Genomic DNA, 19,395 nt, shown 5'->3' on the forward strand with positions numbered 1-19,395 from the left:
AGCTTTGCCGAAGAAACCAACGTTCCAAGTTATCAGGATCCTGCGATATAGGAAGTTGAAAATTTCTAAGGCACATTCTTCGGCCAAACTTCTAAGACTAAGAGAACAAACCCGCCAAACCAACCCAAAGTCTACTTCGACGTTGTCTCACAAATTTTCTTGTTCTGTTTCTCAGGAATCAGAATCCTGATCGAGGGAAGAACCATGGAGCAGTGTTGCCACATTTAAATCTGTATTTTGCCTTTCAAAAATCTTCATAATCTGTATCACCATTTTTTGTCAAAAATCTTTATGAAATCTGTAATATTTCGCGAAAAATCTGTTTGAAATTCTGTAAGTTTCTGAAAAATCAGTTGAGGCCGACAAATCCCACCTTCCACCACCCACCCACCATCTTACCTAACAGCCGCAGCAGTGGTTCATCATCAAAAATTGCAGCCAGGCCAGGACTTGCTTTTGTTCACTTCACTTCACTTCACTTCACTGCACCACCGCCGAGTGGACCTTTAAACGAGAAAACTTACAACCACCCCGTAAACTGTATTGCCAACCCAAACCCAAACCCCCCCGCCCCGGTTCGGAACTTCGGATGTAAAGGAAAATCATAACACATTTTCATTTTTGCGAACTTTTTTTTATTGGCTTCAGATCTTATACTATGCTTACCAACTAACAATGATTAATATATGACTTACCCATAATCGCACAACTGTCCGCCAGATGGGACTGATATGCGATTACAGGCAGTGAACAAAACAGGAGACACAAAGGCGCAATATCCCAGAACAGTGATTAGCCCAGGCACCCTACTGCCCATGATCGCATATCAGTCCCATCTTTGCTGGGTTTCCTATTCCTATGGGACAATTATGCGATCATAGGCAGCCTATGATGGATAATGGAAATTTCCTGGACGCGATACACAGGTGCCAAATGATCATTCCCAGAAGAAGAAGAAAAAGAAGAAGAAGAAGAAAAAGAAGAAGAAGAAGAAGAAGAAGAAGAAGAAAAAGAAGAAGAAGAAAAAGAAGAAGAAGAAGAAGTGTGTGTGTGGGGGGAGAAGAAGCACCCACACCGAAAGTACTAGACTCCGTGGACTACAGAAGAAGAAGAAAAAGAAGAAGAAGAGGAGGTCCGATCCCGGTCGAATTCGCCAGCAAACACAAGCGCGCTCGCTGACACAAACACAGTCTACTCACGGTTCGCTGATTACTGGCCGGATCCGTTCGTCGTCGCCCGCCCGTTTGGAGCCCGATACGCGCTCTGTCCGTACGCCGTCGACGAACGCGTACGTGAGCCCACCATGAGCGTCCTCCAGCTGGGCCGTGTTGTTCTTTTCCAGTTCTTCTTCTTCTTCTTCTTCTTCTTCTTCTTCGTCGTCGTTTCGGGTTCCTCCTCCTGTGCCGGTGGCGCCCATTGGTGGAGAGCGAGCGAGGGTCTGTCCTGAAAAAACGGAAATGACCAACGATTAGCACCACAAATTTGCCCTCGTTCGATGGGGGGGTATGTACTTACGGGTGGGTGTCCGCCTCGTCATCGCAGCCTTGTTTCCCCCGTTGGCCCGTCTTCCGGCTCCGGTTCCGGCCATCGAGGGTGGTCCTTCTTTTCAAGCTCTTCTTCTTCTTCTTCGTCCGGGGTTCCTCCAAGAGGAGGCCAGAGCCGGTGGCGCTCAGTGGTGGAGGGTTGTCCTGAAAAAAAGGGAAAAAGAAAACGGGAAAGATGGGGGGGTACTTACGGATGTCTATTTTCCGGATCTCCTCCTATCCATCCGTCATTGGATCGCAGGGCCCGAGGAGTATCGCTCCCGTCATCGGTGCGATGTCGTCCGGTCGTCCGCCGTCCGGAAAGCGAGAGCGGAATCTTCGCCCCGAATGCGGCACCGTTGGCGGGTGCCGGACGGAAACCGGGAACTGGATGGGCGGACCACGGAGCGGACCCGGATGGGCGGGCTGGATGGGTGGACCACGGAGCGGACCCGGATGGGCGGACTGGATGGGTGGAACTGGATGGGCGGACCCGAAGCTGCCGAAGCGGATTCCACCGTCGGCGAGAGTTCCCCGGGAGTGACGGACGGCTGGCCTGTTGGACGAAAAACGAATATTAGCCCAACGTTGGCACCTTCGTTGGTTGGTACTTACCTCAGATATCGCGCTACGGTGCCCGTTTGTGCGGTGAATACGCACTTTCTTGCGTATTCGGCCCGCACAAACATCGCGATCGCCGATGGAAAAAACATTTTCGCGGTTTTGTTTTGCTCTGTTTTTTCACTGTTTTTTCACTGCCCGTCGGTTGCTATGGGCCGCGCAGGGCAGTTTGTTTATAAATAGAGGTAGGGTGGCCGGTTTTTTCGTCAGTAGCGTAGGTGAGTGAGTTGGAAGGAGACGTGTTTTTGGCAAGTGAAAAGTAAAAATTTTGTAAAAAAAAACAAAACTAACAAAAAAAATGGAAAACTACGAAATAGAAGAACAAGAGGTGGTAATTCGGATTGTAATATACGATGAAGCCTGTATTCGACCTGTAAAACCTGAACCCGTCCGGAAGCCGGAAAAAAAAGTTACATTTGCTTCGAAAACAAAAATCATCCAAAAAACAAAATCAAAAACAAAAACAAAACCAAAACAGAAAACAGAGCAAAAACCGGAACCAAAAACAAAGCCAAAAAAAGGCAAAAAAAAATCAAAACCAAAAACAGAGGAAAATCCGGAGGAAAAAATCAAAAAAACCAAACCTAAAACCAAAAAAAAATTGAAAAAAGACGAACAAAATTTGACAACGGCTGCCGGTCGGGGGAAGGACCAAAAAAAAAATAACAAAAAAATAAACAAAAAAACAAAAGAAAAATGAAAGCAAAAAAAAATTCAAAACAAAAAATTTAAAAAAAAATAACAAAACAAAAAATAAAAATAAAAAATAAATAAAAATAAAATAAAAAAATATAAAATAAATACAAAAAAAACTAAAAAAATAACAAAACGAAAAATAAAAATAAAAAATAAATAAAAATAAAATAAAAAATGCAAAATAACAAAACAAAAAATGAAAAAAAATAAGAAAAAACTAAAAATAACAAAAAAATCAGAAAACCCTCATAGAAAACCTATTATAGATCAACGTTTGGATGGATGGAGAAATCATTCTGTGAATGATTGCGATTGATCAACCTAAAAAAACCGTTGTCGAAAGTGTTGTTTCATAGCATATGTTTCCAAAAGAAACGTATGATATGAGACAGCATGATTGACAACAGCCCTGGTTCAGTGTGGTGCCACACTGAACAGGGCTACTGTTTTCGGGTTTGTTGAATCGTGATTATTGGCAGGGTGATGGCATTTGTTCATCTTTCCGTTGGTTTATGATTTGTTTTTTATGAGGGGTGGGGTAGACAGTGGTTGTGGAGGGTGGGGTCTACCCCATGAAAAAAAAAAAAATAATAATAAATAAAATAATGTTGAAAAAAAAAACTTGAAAAAAACACACACACACACACACACACACACACACACACACACACACACACACACACACACACACACACACACACACACACACACACACACACTCCCTAGCGCTAACACCGACTAGTAGTGGAATTTCACACCAAACAACCCATCGCCGGCAAGTCCTCCCCCGGTCAAACCATTTTGCCGAAGACACCAAAACTCCCAGTAATCAGGGACCTGCGGTAGTAGTTATATGTATGCAATTCTGCGATTTCGGTGATGTCCGAGACTAACAAACGTAGCACCAACGATGCTTCCTAAAGCGACAAAACCGTTGGTGTCTTCGGGAACGTTGTTCGTGCTGGTCATGATTCGAAATCCCATCGGAGGAGAAGGCACTATAGAGGGCATTTCAATTTTCAATCTCGTTTATCTCAGGTTTCTGATTGTTTAAGAAAGATGGTTGCTGTCAGTTGAACAGCCGTTTGGTTTGACTTTCTGCCACAGGGCGGCGCTAGTTGCAAATGTGCCAAAGCATGCCTGTTTTGTCGATTATCTAGAACATGTTCAACAAGCTGTAACTTTTCATAGATTGCACAAAAAATTCTTAAATTTTGACTGCCAGCTCTACTACTAGATGGCTACAATTGGTTCCAATTTGGGCTTGCTTGGTAGACACTACACGAAGCTAGAGCGTTTCTAGTAAATTGTGTCTTATTTGACTGCTGTTCAATAAACCACTTTATCTCAGGGTTGAGTAAACCGAATCACGTGAAATTTTGGCCACTTGTGGCTGCTACATTGGTCTTTGATTACCATTTGACTCGACCCAAGTATGTCCAGAGGGAAAAACGTTACAGCTTGTTGAACACTTTTTGAGAAATTCTAATCAATTGCAAAACATCGCAAATCTCCAACTAGCGCCGCCTAGTGGCGGAATCCTGCATCGAACCGCAAACCAACTGTAAACCCTTGACATACCAAACAGCTTTGCCGAAGAAACCAACGTTCCAAGTTATCAGGATCCTGCGATATAGGAAGTTGAAAATTTCTAAGGCACATTCTTCGGCCAAACTTCTAAGACTAAGAGAACAAACCCGCCAAACCAACCCAAAGTCTACTTCGACGTTGTCTCACAAATTTTCTTGTTCTGTTTCTCAGGAATCAGAATCCTGATCGAGGGAAGAACCATGGAGCAGTGTTGCCACATTTAAATCTGTATTTTGCCTTTCAAAAATCTTCATAATCTGTATCACCATTTTTTGTCAAAAATCTTTATGAAATCTGTAATATTTCGCGAAAAATCTGTTTGAAATTCTGTAAGTTTCTGAAAAATCAGTTGAGGCCGACAAATCCCACCTTCCACCACCCACCCACCATCTTACCTAACAGCCGCAGCAGTGGTTCATCATCAAAAATTGCAGCCAGGCCAGGACTTGCTTTTGTTCACTTCACTTCACTTCACTTCACTGCACCACCGCCGAGTGGACCTTTAAACGAGAAAACTTACAACCACCCCGTAAACTGTATTGCCAACCCAAACCCAAACCCCCCCGCCCCGGTTCGGAACTTCGGATGTAAAGGAAAATCATAACACATTTTCATTTTTGCGAACTTTTTTTTATTGGCTTCAGATCTTATACTATGCTTACCAACTAACAATGATTAATATATGACTTACCCATAATCGCACAACTGTCCGCCAGATGGGACTGATATGCGATTACAGGCAGTGAACAAAACAGGAGACACAAAGGCGCAATATCCCAGAACAGTGATTAGCCCAGGCACCCTACTGCCCATGATCGCATATCAGTCCCATCTTTGCTGGGTTTCCTATTCCTATGGGACAATTATGCGATCATAGGCAGCCTATGATGGATAATGGAAATTTCCTGGACGCGATACACAGGTGCCAAATGATCATTCCCAGAAGAAGAAGAAAAAGAAGAAGAAGAAGAAAAAGAAGAAGAAGAAGAAGAAGAAGAAGAAGAAAAAGAAGAAGAAGAAAAAGAAGAAGAAGAAGAAGTGTGTGTGTGGGGGGAGAAGAAGCACCCACACCGAAAGTACTAGACTCCGTGGACTACAGAAGAAGAAGAAAAAGAAGAAGAAGAGGAGGTCCGATCCCGGTCGAATTCGCCAGCAAACACAAGCGCGCTCGCTGACACAAACACAGTCTACTCACGGTTCGCTGATTACTGGCCGGATCCGTTCGTCGTCGCCCGCCCGTTTGGAGCCCGATACGCGCTCTGTCCGTACGCCGTCGACGAACGCGTACGTGAGCCCACCATGAGCGTCCTCCAGCTGGGCCGTGTTGTTCTTTTCCAGTTCTTCTTCTTCTTCTTCTTCTTCTTCTTCTTCGTCGTCGTTTCGGGTTCCTCCTCCTGTGCCGGTGGCGCCCATTGGTGGAGAGCGAGCGAGGGTCTGTCCTGAAAAAACGGAAATGACCAACGATTAGCACCACAAATTTGCCCTCGTTCGATGGGGGGGTATGTACTTACGGGTGGGTGTCCGCCTCGTCATCGCAGCCTTGTTTCCCCCGTTGGCCCGTCTTCCGGCTCCGGTTCCGGCCATCGAGGGTGGTCCTTCTTTTCAAGCTCTTCTTCTTCTTCTTCGTCCGGGGTTCCTCCAAGAGGAGGCCAGAGCCGGTGGCGCTCAGTGGTGGAGGGTTGTCCTGAAAAAAAGGGAAAAAGAAAACGGGAAAGATGGGGGGGTACTTACGGATGTCTATTTTCCGGATCTCCTCCTATCCATCCGTCATTGGATCGCAGGGCCCGAGGAGTATCGCTCCCGTCATCGGTGCGATGTCGTCCGGTCGTCCGCCGTCCGGAAAGCGAGAGCGGAATCTTCGCCCCGAATGCGGCACCGTTGGCGGGTGCCGGACGGAAACCGGGAACTGGATGGGCGGACCACGGAGCGGACCCGGATGGGCGGGCTGGATGGGTGGACCACGGAGCGGACCCGGATGGGCGGACTGGATGGGTGGAACTGGATGGGCGGACCCGAAGCTGCCGAAGCGGATTCCACCGTCGGCGAGAGTTCCCCGGGAGTGACGGACGGCTGGCCTGTTGGACGAAAAACGAATATTAGCCCAACGTTGGCACCTTCGTTGGTTGGTACTTACCTCAGATATCGCGCTACGGTGCCCGTTTGTGCGGTGAATACGCACTTTCTTGCGTATTCGGCCCGCACAAACATCGCGATCGCCGATGGAAAAAACATTTTCGCGGTTTTGTTTTGCTCTGTTTTTTCACTGTTTTTTCACTGCCCGTCGGTTGCTATGGGCCGCGCAGGGCAGTTTGTTTATAAATAGAGGTAGGGTGGCCGGTTTTTTCGTCAGTAGCGTAGGTGAGTGAGTTGGAAGGAGACGTGTTTTTGGCAAGTGAAAAGTAAAAATTTTGTAAAAAAAAACAAAACTAACAAAAAAAATGGAAAACTACGAAATAGAAGAACAAGAGGTGGTAATTCGGATTGTAATATACGATGAAGCCTGTATTCGACCTGTAAAACCTGAACCCGTCCGGAAGCCGGAAAAAAAAGTTACATTTGCTCCGAAAACAAAAATCATCCAAAAAACAAAATCAAAAACAAAAACAAAACCAAAACAGAAAACAGAGCAAAAACCGGAACCAAAAACAAAGCCAAAAAAAGGCAAAAAAAAATCAAAACCAAAAACAGAGGAAAATCCGGAGGAAAAAATCAAAAAAACCAAACCTAAAACCAAAAAAAAATTGAAAAAAGACGAACAAAATTTGACAACGGCTGCCGGTCGGGGGAAGGACCAAAAAAAAAATAACAAAAAAATAAACAAAAAAACAAAAGAAAAATGAAAGCAAAAAAAAATTCAAAACAAAAAATTTAAAAAAAAATAACAAAACAAAAAATAAAAATAAAAAATAAATAAAAATAAAATAAAAAAATATAAAATAAATACAAAAAAAACTAAAAAAATAACAAAACGAAAAATAAAAATAAAAAATAAATAAAAATAAAATAAAAAATGCAAAATAACAAAACAAAAAATGAAAAAAAATAAGAAAAAACTAAAAATAACAAATAAATCAGAAAACCCTCATAGAAAACCTATTATAGATCAACGTTTGGATGGATGGAGAAATCATTCTGTGAATGATTGCGATTGATCAACCTAAAAAAACCGTTGTCGAAAGTGTTGTTTCATAGCATATGTTTCCAAAAGAAACGTATGATATGAGACAGCATGATTGACAACAGCCCTGGTTCAGTGTGGTGCCACACTGAACAGGGCTACTGTTTTCGGGTTTGTTGAATCGTGATTATTGGCAGGGTGATGGCATTTGTTCATCTTTCCGTTGGTTTATGATTTGTTTTTTATGAGGGGTGGGGTAGACAGTGGTTGTGGAGGGTGGGGTCTACCCCATGAAAAAAAAAAAAATAATAATAAATAAAATAATGTTGAAAAAAAAAACTTGAAAAAAAACACACACACACACACACACACACACACACACACACACACACACACACACACACACACACACACACACACACACACACACACACACTCCCTAGCGCTAACACCGACTAGTAGTGGAATTTCACACCAAACAACCCATCGCCGGCAAGTCCTCCCCCGGTCAAACCATTTTGCCGAAGACACCAAAACTCCCAGTAATCAGGGACCTGCGGTAGTAGTTATATGTATGCAATTCTGCGATTTCGGTGATGTCCGAGACTAACAAACGTAGCACCAACGATGCTTCCTAAAGCGACAAAACCGTTGGTGTCTTCGGGAACGTTGTTCGTGCTGGTCATGATTCGAAATCCCATCGGAGGAGAAGGCACTATAGAGGGCATTTCAATTTTCAATCTCGTTTATCTCAGGTTTCTGATTGTTTAAGAAAGATGGTTGCTGTCAGTTGAACAGCCGTTTGGTTTGACTTTCTGCCACAGGGCGGCGCTAGTTGCAAATGTGCCAAAGCATGCCTGTTTTGTCGATTATCTAGAACATGTTCAACAAGCTGTAACTTTTCATAGATTGCACAAAAAATTCTTAAATTTTGACTGCCAGCTCTACTACTAGATGGCTACAATTGGTTCCAATTTGGGCTTGCTTGGTAGACACTACACGAAGCTAGAGCGTTTCTAGTAAATTGTGTCTTATTTGACTGCTGTTCAATAAACCACTTTATCTCAGGGTTGAGTAAACCGAATCACGTGAAATTTTGGCCACTTGTGGCTGCTACATTGGTCTTTGATTACCATTTGACTCGACCCAAGTATGTCCAGAGGGAAAAACGTTACAGCTTGTTGAACACTTTTTGAGAAATTCTAATCAATTGCAAAACATCGCAAATCTCCAACTAGCGCCGCCTAGTGGCGGAATCCTGCATCGAACCGCAAACCAACTGTAAACCCTTGACATACCAAACAGCTTTGCCGAAGAAACCAACGTTCCAAGTTATCAGGATCCTGCGATATAGGAAGTTGAAAATTTCTAAGGCACATTCTTCGGCCAAACTTCTAAGACTAAGAGAACAAACCCGCCAAACCAACCCAAAGTCTACTTCGACGTTGTCTCACAAATTTTCTTGTTCTGTTTCTCAGGAATCAGAATCCTGATCGAGGGAAGAACCATGGAGCAGTGTTGCCACATTTAAATCTGTATTTTGCCTTTCAAAAATCTTCATAATCTGTATCACCATTTTTTGTCAAAAATCTTTATGAAATCTGTAATATTTCGCGAAAAATCTGTTTGAAATTCTGTAAGTTTCTGAAAAATCAGTTGAGGCCGACAAATCCCACCTTCCACCACCCACCCACCATCTTACCTAACAGCCGCAGCAGTGGTTCATCATCAAAAATTGCAGCCAGGCCAGGACTTGCTTTTGTTCACTTCACTTCACTTCACTTCACTGCACCACCGCCGAGTGGACCTTTAAACGAGAAAACTTACAACCACCCCGTAAACTGTATTGCCAACCCAAACCCAAACCCCCCCGCCCCGGTTCGGAACTTCGGATGTAAAGGAAAATCATAACACATTTTCATTTTTGCGAACTTTTTTTTATTGGCTTCAGATCTTATACTATGCTTACCAACTAACAATGATTAATATATGACTTACCCATAATCGCACAACTGTCCGCCAGATGGGACTGATATGCGATTACAGGCAGTGAACAAAACAGGAGACACAAAGGCGCAATATCCCAGAACAGTGATTAGCCCAGGCACCCTACTGCCCATGATCGCATATCAGTCCCATCTTTGCTGGGTTTCCTATTCCTATGGGACAATTATGCGATCATAGGCAGCCTATGATGGATAATGGAAATTTCCTGGACGCGATACACAGGTGCCAAATGATCATTCCCAGAAGAAGAAGAAAAAGAAGAAGAAGAAGAAAAAGAAGAAGAAGAAGAAGAAGAAGAAGAAGAAAAAGAAGAAGAAGAAAAAGAAGAAGAAGAAGAAGTGTGTGTGTGGGGGGAGAAGAAGCACCCACACCGAAAGTACTAGACTCCGTGGACTACAGAAGAAGAAGAAAAAGAAGAAGAAGAGGAGGTCCGATCCCGGTCGAATTCGCCAGCAAACACAAGCGCGCTCGCTGACACAAACACAGTCTACTCACGGTTCGCTGATTACTGGCCGGATCCGTTCGTCGTCGCCCGCCCGTTTGGAGCCCGATACGCGCTCTGTCCGTACGCCGTCGACGAACGCGTACGTGAGCCCACCATGAGCGTCCTCCAGCTGGGCCGTGTTGTTCTTTTCCAGTTCTTCTTCTTCTTCTTCTTCTTCTTCTTCTTCGTCGTCGTTTCGGGTTCCTCCTCCTGTGCCGGTGGCGCCCATTGGTGGAGAGCGAGCGAGGGTCTGTCCTGAAAAAACGGAAATGACCAACGATTAGCACCACAAATTTGCCCTCGTTCGATGGGGGGGTATGTACTTACGGGTGGGTGTCCGCCTCGTCATCGCAGCCTTGTTTCCCCCGTTGGCCCGTCTTCCGGCTCCGGTTCCGGCCATCGAGGGTGGTCCTTCTTTTCAAGCTCTTCTTCTTCTTCTTCGTCCGGGGTTCCTCCAAGAGGAGGCCAGAGCCGGTGGCGCTCAGTGGTGGAGGGTTGTCCTGAAAAAAAGGGAAAAAGAAAACGGGAAAGATGGGGGGGTACTTACGGATGTCTATTTTCCGGATCTCCTCCTATCCATCCGTCATTGGATCGCAGGGCCCGAGGAGTATCGCTCCCGTCATCGGTGCGATGTCGTCCGGTCGTCCGCCGTCCGGAAAGCGAGAGCGGAATCTTCGCCCCGAATGCGGCACCGTTGGCGGGTGCCGGACGGAAACCGGGAACTGGATGGGCGGACCACGGAGCGGACCCGGATGGGCGGGCTGGATGGGTGGACCACGGAGCGGACCCGGATGGGCGGACTGGATGGGTGGAACTGGATGGGCGGACCCGAAGCTGCCGAAGCGGATTCCACCGTCGGCGAGAGTTCCCCGGGAGTGACGGACGGCTGGCCTGTTGGACGAAAAACGAATATTAGCCCAACGTTGGCACCTTCGTTGGTTGGTACTTACCTCAGATATCGCGCTACGGTGCCCGTTTGTGCGGTGAATACGCACTTTCTTGCGTATTCGGCCCGCACAAACATCGCGATCGCCGATGGAAAAAACATTTTCGCGGTTTTGTTTTGCTCTGTTTTTTCACTGTTTTTTCACTGCCCGTCGGTTGCTATGGGCCGCGCAGGGCAGTTTGTTTATAAATAGAGGTAGGGTGGCCGGTTTTTTCGTCAGTAGCGTAGGTGAGTGAGTTGGAAGGAGACGTGTTTTTGGCAAGTGAAAAGTAAAAATTTTGTAAAAAAAAACAAAACTAACAAAAAAAATGGAAAACTACGAAATAGAAGAACAAGAGGTGGTAATTCGGATTGTAATATACGATGAAGCCTGTATTCGACCTGTAAAACCTGAACCCGTCCGGAAGCCGGAAAAAAAAGTTACATTTGCTTCGAAAACAAAAATCATCCAAAAAACAAAATCAAAAACAAAAACAAAACCAAAACAGAAAACAGAGCAAAAACCGGAACCAAAAACAAAGCCAAAAAAAGGCAAAAAAAAATCAAAACCAAAAACAGAGGAAAATCCGGAGGAAAAAATCAAAAAAACCAAACCTAAAACCAAAAAAAAATTGAAAAAAGACGAACAAAATTTGACAACGGCTGCCGGTCGGGGGAAGGACCAAAAAAAAAATAACAAAAAAATAAACAAAAAAACAAAAGAAAAATGAAAGCAAAAAAAAATTCAAAACAAAAAATTTAAAAAAAAATAACAAAACAAAAAATAAAAATAAAAAATAAATAAAAATAAAATAAAAAAATATAAAATAAATACAAAAAAAACTAAAAAAATAACAAAACGAAAAATAAAAATAAAAAATAAATAAAAATAAAATAAAAAATGCAAAATAACAAAACAAAAAATGAAAAAAAATAAGAAAAAACTAAAAATAACAAAAAAATCAGAAAACCCTCATAGAAAACCTATTATAGATCAACGTTTGGATGGATGGAGAAATCATTCTGTGAATGATTGCGATTGATCAACCTAAAAAAACCGTTGTCGAAAGTGTTGTTTCATAGCATATGTTTCCAAAAGAAACGTATGATATGAGACAGCATGATTGACAACAGCCCTGGTTCAGTGTGGTGCCACACTGAACAGGGCTACTGTTTTCGGGTTTGTTGAATCGTGATTATTGGCAGGGTGATGGCATTTGTTCATCTTTCCGTTGGTTTATGATTTGTTTTTTATGAGGGGTGGGGTAGACAGTGGTTGTGGAGGGTGGGGTCTACCCCATGAAAAAAAAAAAAATAATAATAAATAAAATAATGTTGAAAAAAAAAACTTGAAAAAAAACACACACACACACACACACACACACACACACACACACACACACACACACACACACACACACACACACACACACACACACACACACACTCCCTAGCGCTAACACCGACTAGTAGTGGAATTTCACACCAAACAACCCATCGCCGGCAAGTCCTCCCCCGGTCAAACCATTTTGCCGAAGACACCAAAACTCCCAGTAATCAGGGACCTGCGGTAGTAGTTATATGTATGCAATTCTGCGATTTCGGTGATGTCCGAGACTAACAAACGTAGCACCAACGATGCTTCCTAAAGCGACAAAACCGTTGGTGTCTTCGGGAACGTTGTTCGTGCTGGTCATGATTCGAAATCCCATCGGAGGAGAAGGCACTATAGAGGGCATTTCAATTTTCAATCTCGTTTATCTCAGGTTTCTGATTGTTTAAGAAAGATGGTTGCTGTCAGTTGAACAGCCGTTTGGTTTGACTTTCTGCCACAGGGCGGCGCTAGTTGCAAATGTGCCAAAGCATGCCTGTTTTGTCGATTATCTAGAACATGTTCAACAAGCTGTAACTTTTCATAGATTGCACAAAAAATTCTTAAATTTTGACTGCCAGCTCTACTACTAGATGGCTACAATTGGTTCCAATTTGGGCTTGCTTGGTAGACACTACACGAAGCTAGAGCGTTTCTAGTAAATTGTGTCTTATTTGACTGCTGTTCAATAAACCACTTTATCTCAGGGTTGAGTAAACCGAATCACGTGAAATTTTGGCCACTTGTGGCTGCTACATTGGTCTTTGATTACCATTTGACTCGACCCAAGTATGTCCAGAGGGAAAAACGTTACAGCTTGTTGAACACTTTTTGAGAAATTCTAATCAATTGCAAAACATCGCAAATCTCCAACTAGCGCCGCCTAGTGGCGGAATCCTGCATCGAACCGCAAACCAACTGTAAACCCTTGACATACCAAACAGCTTTGCCGAAGAAACCAACGTTCCAAGTTATCAGGATCCTGCGATATAGGAAGTTGAAAATTTCTAAGGCACATTCTTCGGCCAAACTTCTAAGACTAAGAGAACAAACCCGCCAAACCAACCCAAAGTCTACTTCGACGTTGTCTCACAAATTTTCTTGTTCTGTTTCTCAGGAATCAGAATCCTGATCGAGGGAAGAACCATGGAGCAGTGTTGCCACATTTAAATCTGTATTTTGCCTTTCAAAAATCTTCATAATCTGTATCACCATTTTTTGTCAAAAATCTTTATGAAATCTGTAATATTTCGCGAAAAATCTGTTTGAAATTCTGTAAGTTTCTGAAAAATCAGTTGAGGCCGACAAATCCCACCTTCCACCACCCACCCACCATCTTACCTAACAGCCGCAGCAGTGGTTCATCATCAAAAATTGCAGCCAGGCCAGGACTTGCTTTTGTTCACTTCACTTCACTTCACTTCACTGCACCACCGCCGAGTGGACCTTTAAACGAGAAAACTTACAACCACCCCGTAAACTGTATTGCCAACCCAAACCCAAACCCCCCCGCCCCGGTTCGGAACTTCGGATGTAAAGGAAAATCATAACACATTTTCATTTTTGCGAACTTTTTTTTATTGGCTTCAGATCTTATACTATGCTTACCAACTAACAATGATTAATATATGACTTACCCATAATCGCACAACTGTCCGCCAGATGGGACTGATATGCGATTACAGGCAGTGAACAAAACAGGAGACACAAAGGCGCAATATCCCAGAACAGTGATTAGCCCAGGCACCCTACTGCCCATGATCGCATATCAGTCCCATCTTTGCTGGGTTTCCTATTCCTATGGGACAATTATGCGATCATAGGCAGCCTATGATGGATAATGGAAATTTCCTGGACGCGATACACAGGTGCCAAATGATCATTCCCAGAAGAAGAAGAAAAAGAAGAAGAAGAAGAAAAAGAAGAAGAAGAAGAAGAAGAAGAAGAAGAAAAAGAAGAAGAAGAAAAAGAAGAAGAAGAAGAAGTGTGTGTGTGGGGGGAGAAGAAGCACCCACACCGAAAGTACTAGACTCCGTGGACTACAGAAGAAGAAGAAAAAGAAGAAGAAGAGGAGGTCCGATCCCGGTCGAATTCGCCAGCAAACACAAGCGCGCTCGCTGACACAAACACAGTCTACTCACGGTTCGCTGATTACTGGCCGGATCCGTTCGTCGTCGCCCGCCCGTTTGGAGCCCGATACGCGCTCTGTCCGTACGCCGTCGACGAACGCGTACGTGAGCCCACCATGAGCGTCCTCCAGCTGGGCCGTGTTGTTCTTTTCCAGTTCTTCTTCTTCTTCTTCTTCTTCTTCTTCTTCGTCGTCGTTTCGGGTTCCTCCTCCTGTGCCGGTGGCGCCCATTGGTGGAGAGCGAGCGAGGGTCTGTCCTGAAAAAACGGAAATGACCAACGATTAGCACCACAAATTTGCCCTCGTTCGATGGGGGGGTATGTACTTACGGGTGGGTGTCCGCCTCGTCATCGCAGCCTTGTTTCCCCCGTTGGCCCGTCTTCCGGCTCCGGTTCCGGCCATCGAGGGTGGTCCTTCTTTTCAAGCTCTTCTTCTTCTTCTTCGTCCGGGGTTCCTCCAAGAGGAGGCCAGAGCCGGTGGCGCTCAGTGGTGGAGGGTTGTCCTGAAAAAAAGGGAAAAAGAAAACGGGAAAGATGGGGGGGTACTTACGGATGTCTATTTTCCGGATCTCCTCCTATCCATCCGTCATTGGATCGCAGGGCCCGAGGAGTATCGCTCCCGTCATCGGTGCGATGTCGTCCGGTCGTCCGCCGTCCGGAAAGCGAGAGCGGAATCTTCGCCCCGAATGCGGCACCGTTGGCGGGTGCCGGACGGAAACCGGGAACTGGATGGGCGGACCACGGAGCGGACCCGGATGGGCGGGCTGGATGGGTGGACCACGGAGCGGACCCGGATGGGCGGACTGGATGGGTGGAACTGGATGGGCGGACCCGAAGCTGCCGAAGCGGATTCCACCGTCGGCGAGAGTTCCCCGGGAGTGACGGACGGCTGGCCTGTTGGACGAAAAACGAATATTAGCCCAACGTTGGCACCTTCGTTGGTTGGTACTTACCTCAGATATCGCGCTACGGTGCCCGTTTGTGCGGTGAATACGCACTTTCTTGCGTATTCGGCCCGCACAAACATCGCGATCGCCGATGGAAAAAACATTTTCGCGGTTTTGTTTTGCTCTGTTTTTTCACTGTTTTTTCACTGCCCGTCGGTTGCTATGGGCCGCGCAGGGCAGTTTGTTTATAAATAGAGGTAGGGTGGCCGGTTTTTTCGTCAGTAGCGTAGGTGAGTGAGTTGGAAGGAGACGTGTTTTTGGCAAGTGAAAAGTAAAAATTTTGTAAAAAAAAACAAAACTAACAAAAAAAATGGAAAACTACGAAATAGAAGAACAAGAGGTGGTAATTCGGATTGTAATATACGATGAAGCCTGTATTCGACCTGTAAAACCTGAACCCGTCCGGAAGCCGGAAAAAAAAGTTACATTTGCTTCGAAAACAAAAATCATCCAAAAAACAAAATCAAAAACAAAAACAAAACCAAAACAGAAAACAGAGCAAAAACCGGAACCAAAAACAAAGCCAAAAAAAGGCAAAAAAAAATCAAAACCAAAAACAGAGGAAAATCCGGAGGAAAAAATCAAAAAAACCAAACCTAAAACCAAAAAAAAATTGAAAAAAGACGAACAAAATTTGACAACGGCTGCCGGTCGGGGGAAGGACCAAAAAAAAAATAACAAAAAAATAAACAAAAAAACAAAAGAAAAATGAAAGCAAAAAAAAATTCAAAACAAAAAATTTAAAAAAAAATAACAAAACAAAAAATAAAAATAAAAAATAAATAAAAATAAAATAAAAAAATATAAAATAAATACAAAAAAAACTAAAAAAATAACAAAACGAAAAATAAAAATAAAAAATAAATAAAAATAAAATAAAAAATGCAAAATAACAAAACAAAAAATGAAAAAAAATAAGAAAAAACTAAAAATAACAAAAAAATCAGAAAACCCTCATAGAAAACCTATTATAGATCAACGTTTGGATGGATGGAGAAATCATTCTGTGAATGATTGCGATTGATCAACCTAAAAAAACCGTTGTCGAAAGTGTTGTTTCATAGCATATGTTTCCAAAAGAAACGTATGATATGAGACAGCATGATTGACAACAGCCCTGGTTCAGTGTGGTGCCACACTGAACAGGGCTACTGTTTTCGGGTTTGTTGAATCGTGATTATTGGCAGGGTGATGGCATTTGTTCATCTTTCCGTTGGTTTATGATTTGTTTTTTATGAGGGGTGGGGTAGACAGTGGTTGTGGAGGGTGGGGTCTACCCCATGAAAAAAAAAAAAATAATAATAAATAAAATAATGTTGAAAAAAAAAACTTGAAAAAAAACACACACACACACACACACACACACACACACACACACACACACACACACACACACACACACACACACACACACACACACACACACACTCCCTAGCGCTAACACCGACTAGTAGTGGAATTTCACACCAAACAACCCATCGCCGGCAAGTCCTCCCCCGGTCAAACCATTTTGCCGAAGACACCAAAACTCCCAGTAATCAGGGACCTGCGGTAGTAGTTATATGTATGCAATTCTGCGATTTCGGTGATGTCCGAGACTAACAAACGTAGCACCAACGATGCTTCCTAAAGCGACAAAACCGTTGGTGTCTTCGGGAACGTTGTTCGTGCTGGTCATGATTCGAAATCCCATCGGAGGAGAAGGCACTATAGAGGGCATTTCAATTTTCAATCTCGTTTATCTCAGGTTTCTGATTGTTTAAGAAAGATGGTTGCTGTCAGTTGAACAGCCGTTTGGTTTGACTTTCTGCCACAGGGCGGCGCTAGTTGCAAATGTGCCAAAGCATGCCTGTTTTGTCGATTATCTAGAACATGTTCAACAAGCTGTAACTTTTCATAGATTGCACAAAAAATTCTTAAATTTTGACTGCCAGCTCTACTACTAGATGGCTACAATTGGTTCCAATTTGGGCTTGCTTGGTAGACACTACACGAAGCTAGAGCGTTTCTAGTAAATTGTGTCTTATTTGACTGCTGTTCAATAAACCACTTTATCTCAGGGTTGAGTAAACCGAATCACGTGAAATTTTGGCCACTTGTGGCTGCTACATTGGTCTTTGATTACCATTTGACTCGACCCAAGTATGTCCAGAGGGAAAAACGTTACAGCTTGTTGAACACTTTTTGAGAAATTCTAATCAATTGCAAAACATCGCAAATCTCCAACTAGCGCCGCCTAGTGGCGGAATCCTGCATCGAACCGCAAACCAACTGTAAACCCTTGACATACCAAACAGCTTTGCCGAAGAAACCAACGTTCCAAGTTATCAGGATCCTGCGATATAGGAAGTTGAAAATTTCTAAGGCACATTCTTCGGCCAAACTTCTAAGACTAAGAGAACAAACCCGCCAAACCAACCCAAAGTCTACTTCGACGTTGTCTCACAAATTTTCTTGTTCTGTTTCTCAGGAATCAGAATCCTGATCGAGGGAAGAACCATGGAGCAGTGTTGCCACATTTAAATCTGTATTTTGCCTTTCAAAAATCTTCATAATCTGTATCACCATTTTTTGTCAAAAATCTTTATGAAATCTGTAATATTTCGCGAAAAATCTGTTTGAAATTCTGTAAGTTTCTGAAAAATCAGTTGAGGCCGACAAATCCCACCTTCCACCACCCACCCACCATCTTACCTAACAGCCGCAGCAGTGGTTCATCATCAAAAATTGCAGCCAGGCCAGGACTTGCTTTTGTTCACTTCACTTCACTTCACTTCACTGCACCACCGCCGAGTGGACCTTTAAACGAGAAAACTTACAACCACCCCGTAAACTGTATTGCCAACCCAAACCCAAACCCCCCCGCCCCGGTTCGGAACTTCGGATGTAAAGGAAAATCATAACACATTTTCATTTTTGCGAACTTTTTTTTATTGGCTTCAGATCTTATACTATGCTTACCAACTAACAATGATTAATATATGACTTACCCATAATCGCACAACTGTCCGCCAGATGGGACTGATATGCGATTACAGGCAGTGAACAAAACAGGAGACACAAAGGCGCAATATCCCAGAACAGTGATTAGCCCAGGCACCCTACTGCCCATGATCGCATATCAGTCCCATCTTTGCTGGGTTTCCTATTCCTATGGGACAATTATGCGATCATAGGCAGCCTATGATGGATAATGGAAATTTCCTGGACGCGATACACAGGTGCCAAATGATCATTCCCAGAAGAAGAAGAAAAAGAAGAAGAAGAAGAAAAAGAAGAAGAAGAAGAAGAAGAAGAAGAAGAAAAAGAAGAAGAAGAAAAAGAAGAAGAAGAAGAAGTGTGTGTGTGGGGGGAGAAGAAGCACCCACACCGAAAGTACTAGACTCCGTGGACTACAGAAGAAGAAGAAAAAGAAGAAGAAGAGGAGGTCCGATCCCGGTCGAATTCGCCAGCAAACACAAGCGCGCTCGCTGACACAAACACAGTCTACTCACGGTTCGCTGATTACTGGCCGGATCCGTTCGTCGTCGCCCGCCCGTTTGGAGCCCGATACGCGCTCTGTCCGTACGCCGTCGACGAACGCGTACGTGAGCCCACCATGAGCGTCCTCCAGCTGGGCCGTGTTGTTCTTTTCCAGTTCTTCTTCTTCTTCTTCTTCTTCTTCTTCTTCGTCGTCGTTTCGGGTTCCTCCTCCTGTGCCGGTGGCGCCCATTGGTGGAGAGCGAGCGAGGGTCTGTCCTGAAAAAACGGAAATGACCAACGATTAGCACCACAAATTTGCCCTCGTTCGATGGGGGGGTATGTACTTACGGGTGGGTGTCCGCCTCGTCATCGCAGCCTTGTTTCCCCCGTTGGCCCGTCTTCCGGCTCCGGTTCCGGCCATCGAGGGTGGTCCTTCTTTTCAAGCTCTTCTTCTTCTTCTTCGTCCGGGGTTCCTCCAAGAGGAGGCCAGAGCCGGTGGCGCTCAGTGGTGGAGGGTTGTCCT

General features: G+C 44.1%; 9 protein-coding genes across 9 annotated transcripts; all 9 read right to left on the reverse strand.

Annotated features, from left to right (window-relative positions):
• Window positions 1-1,131: 1,131 nt before the first annotated feature.
• Window positions 1,132-1,644, reverse strand: LOC134289944 (uncharacterized). Its single transcript, XM_062856787.1, has 2 exons — window positions 1,516-1,644; window positions 1,132-1,443 (listed from the first exon to the last, which is right to left on the reverse strand). The coding sequence occupies exons 1-2, from the start codon at window positions 1,586-1,588 to the stop codon at window positions 1,196-1,198; spliced, it is 321 nt and encodes a 106-aa protein (XP_062712771.1). The 5' UTR covers window positions 1,589-1,644; the 3' UTR covers window positions 1,132-1,195.
• Window positions 1,645-1,720: 76 nt separating this feature from the next.
• On the reverse strand, window positions 1,721-2,253 carry LOC134289943 (uncharacterized). Its single transcript, XM_062856786.1, has 2 exons — window positions 2,139-2,253; window positions 1,721-2,079 (listed from the first exon to the last, which is right to left on the reverse strand). The coding sequence occupies exons 1-2, from the start codon at window positions 2,234-2,236 to the stop codon at window positions 1,761-1,763; spliced, it is 417 nt and encodes a 138-aa protein (XP_062712770.1). The 5' UTR covers window positions 2,237-2,253; the 3' UTR covers window positions 1,721-1,760.
• Window positions 2,254-5,557: 3,304 nt separating this feature from the next.
• Window positions 5,558-6,070, reverse strand: LOC134292145 (uncharacterized). Its single transcript, XM_062860946.1, has 2 exons — window positions 5,942-6,070; window positions 5,558-5,869 (listed from the first exon to the last, which is right to left on the reverse strand). Exons 1-2 carry the CDS (start codon window positions 6,012-6,014, stop codon window positions 5,622-5,624), a joined length of 321 nt encoding a protein of 106 aa, XP_062716930.1. The 5' UTR covers window positions 6,015-6,070; the 3' UTR covers window positions 5,558-5,621.
• Window positions 6,071-6,146: 76 nt separating this feature from the next.
• On the reverse strand, window positions 6,147-6,679 carry LOC134292144 (uncharacterized). Its single transcript, XM_062860945.1, has 2 exons — window positions 6,565-6,679; window positions 6,147-6,505 (listed from the first exon to the last, which is right to left on the reverse strand). The coding sequence occupies exons 1-2, from the start codon at window positions 6,660-6,662 to the stop codon at window positions 6,187-6,189; spliced, it is 417 nt and encodes a 138-aa protein (XP_062716929.1). The 5' UTR covers window positions 6,663-6,679; the 3' UTR covers window positions 6,147-6,186.
• A 3,303-nt stretch (window positions 6,680-9,982) lies between these two features.
• On the reverse strand, window positions 9,983-10,495 carry LOC134289946 (uncharacterized). The gene is made up of 2 exons (XM_062856789.1): window positions 10,367-10,495; window positions 9,983-10,294 (listed from the first exon to the last, which is right to left on the reverse strand). The coding sequence occupies exons 1-2, from the start codon at window positions 10,437-10,439 to the stop codon at window positions 10,047-10,049; spliced, it is 321 nt and encodes a 106-aa protein (XP_062712773.1). The 5' UTR covers window positions 10,440-10,495; the 3' UTR covers window positions 9,983-10,046.
• A 76-nt stretch (window positions 10,496-10,571) lies between these two features.
• On the reverse strand, window positions 10,572-11,104 carry LOC134289945 (uncharacterized). The gene is made up of 2 exons (XM_062856788.1): window positions 10,990-11,104; window positions 10,572-10,930 (listed from the first exon to the last, which is right to left on the reverse strand). The coding sequence occupies exons 1-2, from the start codon at window positions 11,085-11,087 to the stop codon at window positions 10,612-10,614; spliced, it is 417 nt and encodes a 138-aa protein (XP_062712772.1). The 5' UTR covers window positions 11,088-11,104; the 3' UTR covers window positions 10,572-10,611.
• A 3,305-nt stretch (window positions 11,105-14,409) lies between these two features.
• On the reverse strand, window positions 14,410-14,922 carry LOC134289948 (uncharacterized). Its single transcript, XM_062856791.1, has 2 exons — window positions 14,794-14,922; window positions 14,410-14,721 (listed from the first exon to the last, which is right to left on the reverse strand). The coding sequence occupies exons 1-2, from the start codon at window positions 14,864-14,866 to the stop codon at window positions 14,474-14,476; spliced, it is 321 nt and encodes a 106-aa protein (XP_062712775.1). The 5' UTR covers window positions 14,867-14,922; the 3' UTR covers window positions 14,410-14,473.
• A 76-nt stretch (window positions 14,923-14,998) lies between these two features.
• LOC134289947 (uncharacterized) lies at window positions 14,999-15,531 on the reverse strand. Its single transcript, XM_062856790.1, has 2 exons — window positions 15,417-15,531; window positions 14,999-15,357 (listed from the first exon to the last, which is right to left on the reverse strand). The coding sequence occupies exons 1-2, from the start codon at window positions 15,512-15,514 to the stop codon at window positions 15,039-15,041; spliced, it is 417 nt and encodes a 138-aa protein (XP_062712774.1). The 5' UTR covers window positions 15,515-15,531; the 3' UTR covers window positions 14,999-15,038.
• A 3,305-nt stretch (window positions 15,532-18,836) lies between these two features.
• LOC134289950 (uncharacterized) lies at window positions 18,837-19,349 on the reverse strand. The gene is made up of 2 exons (XM_062856793.1): window positions 19,221-19,349; window positions 18,837-19,148 (listed from the first exon to the last, which is right to left on the reverse strand). The coding sequence occupies exons 1-2, from the start codon at window positions 19,291-19,293 to the stop codon at window positions 18,901-18,903; spliced, it is 321 nt and encodes a 106-aa protein (XP_062712777.1). The 5' UTR covers window positions 19,294-19,349; the 3' UTR covers window positions 18,837-18,900.
• Window positions 19,350-19,395: the final 46 nt, after the last annotated feature.

This window comes from Aedes albopictus, chromosome 3 (assembly GCF_035046485.1).
Source record: "Aedes albopictus strain Foshan chromosome 3, AalbF5, whole genome shotgun sequence".
Classification (NCBI taxonomy): domain Eukaryota; kingdom Metazoa; phylum Arthropoda; class Insecta; order Diptera; family Culicidae; genus Aedes; species Aedes albopictus.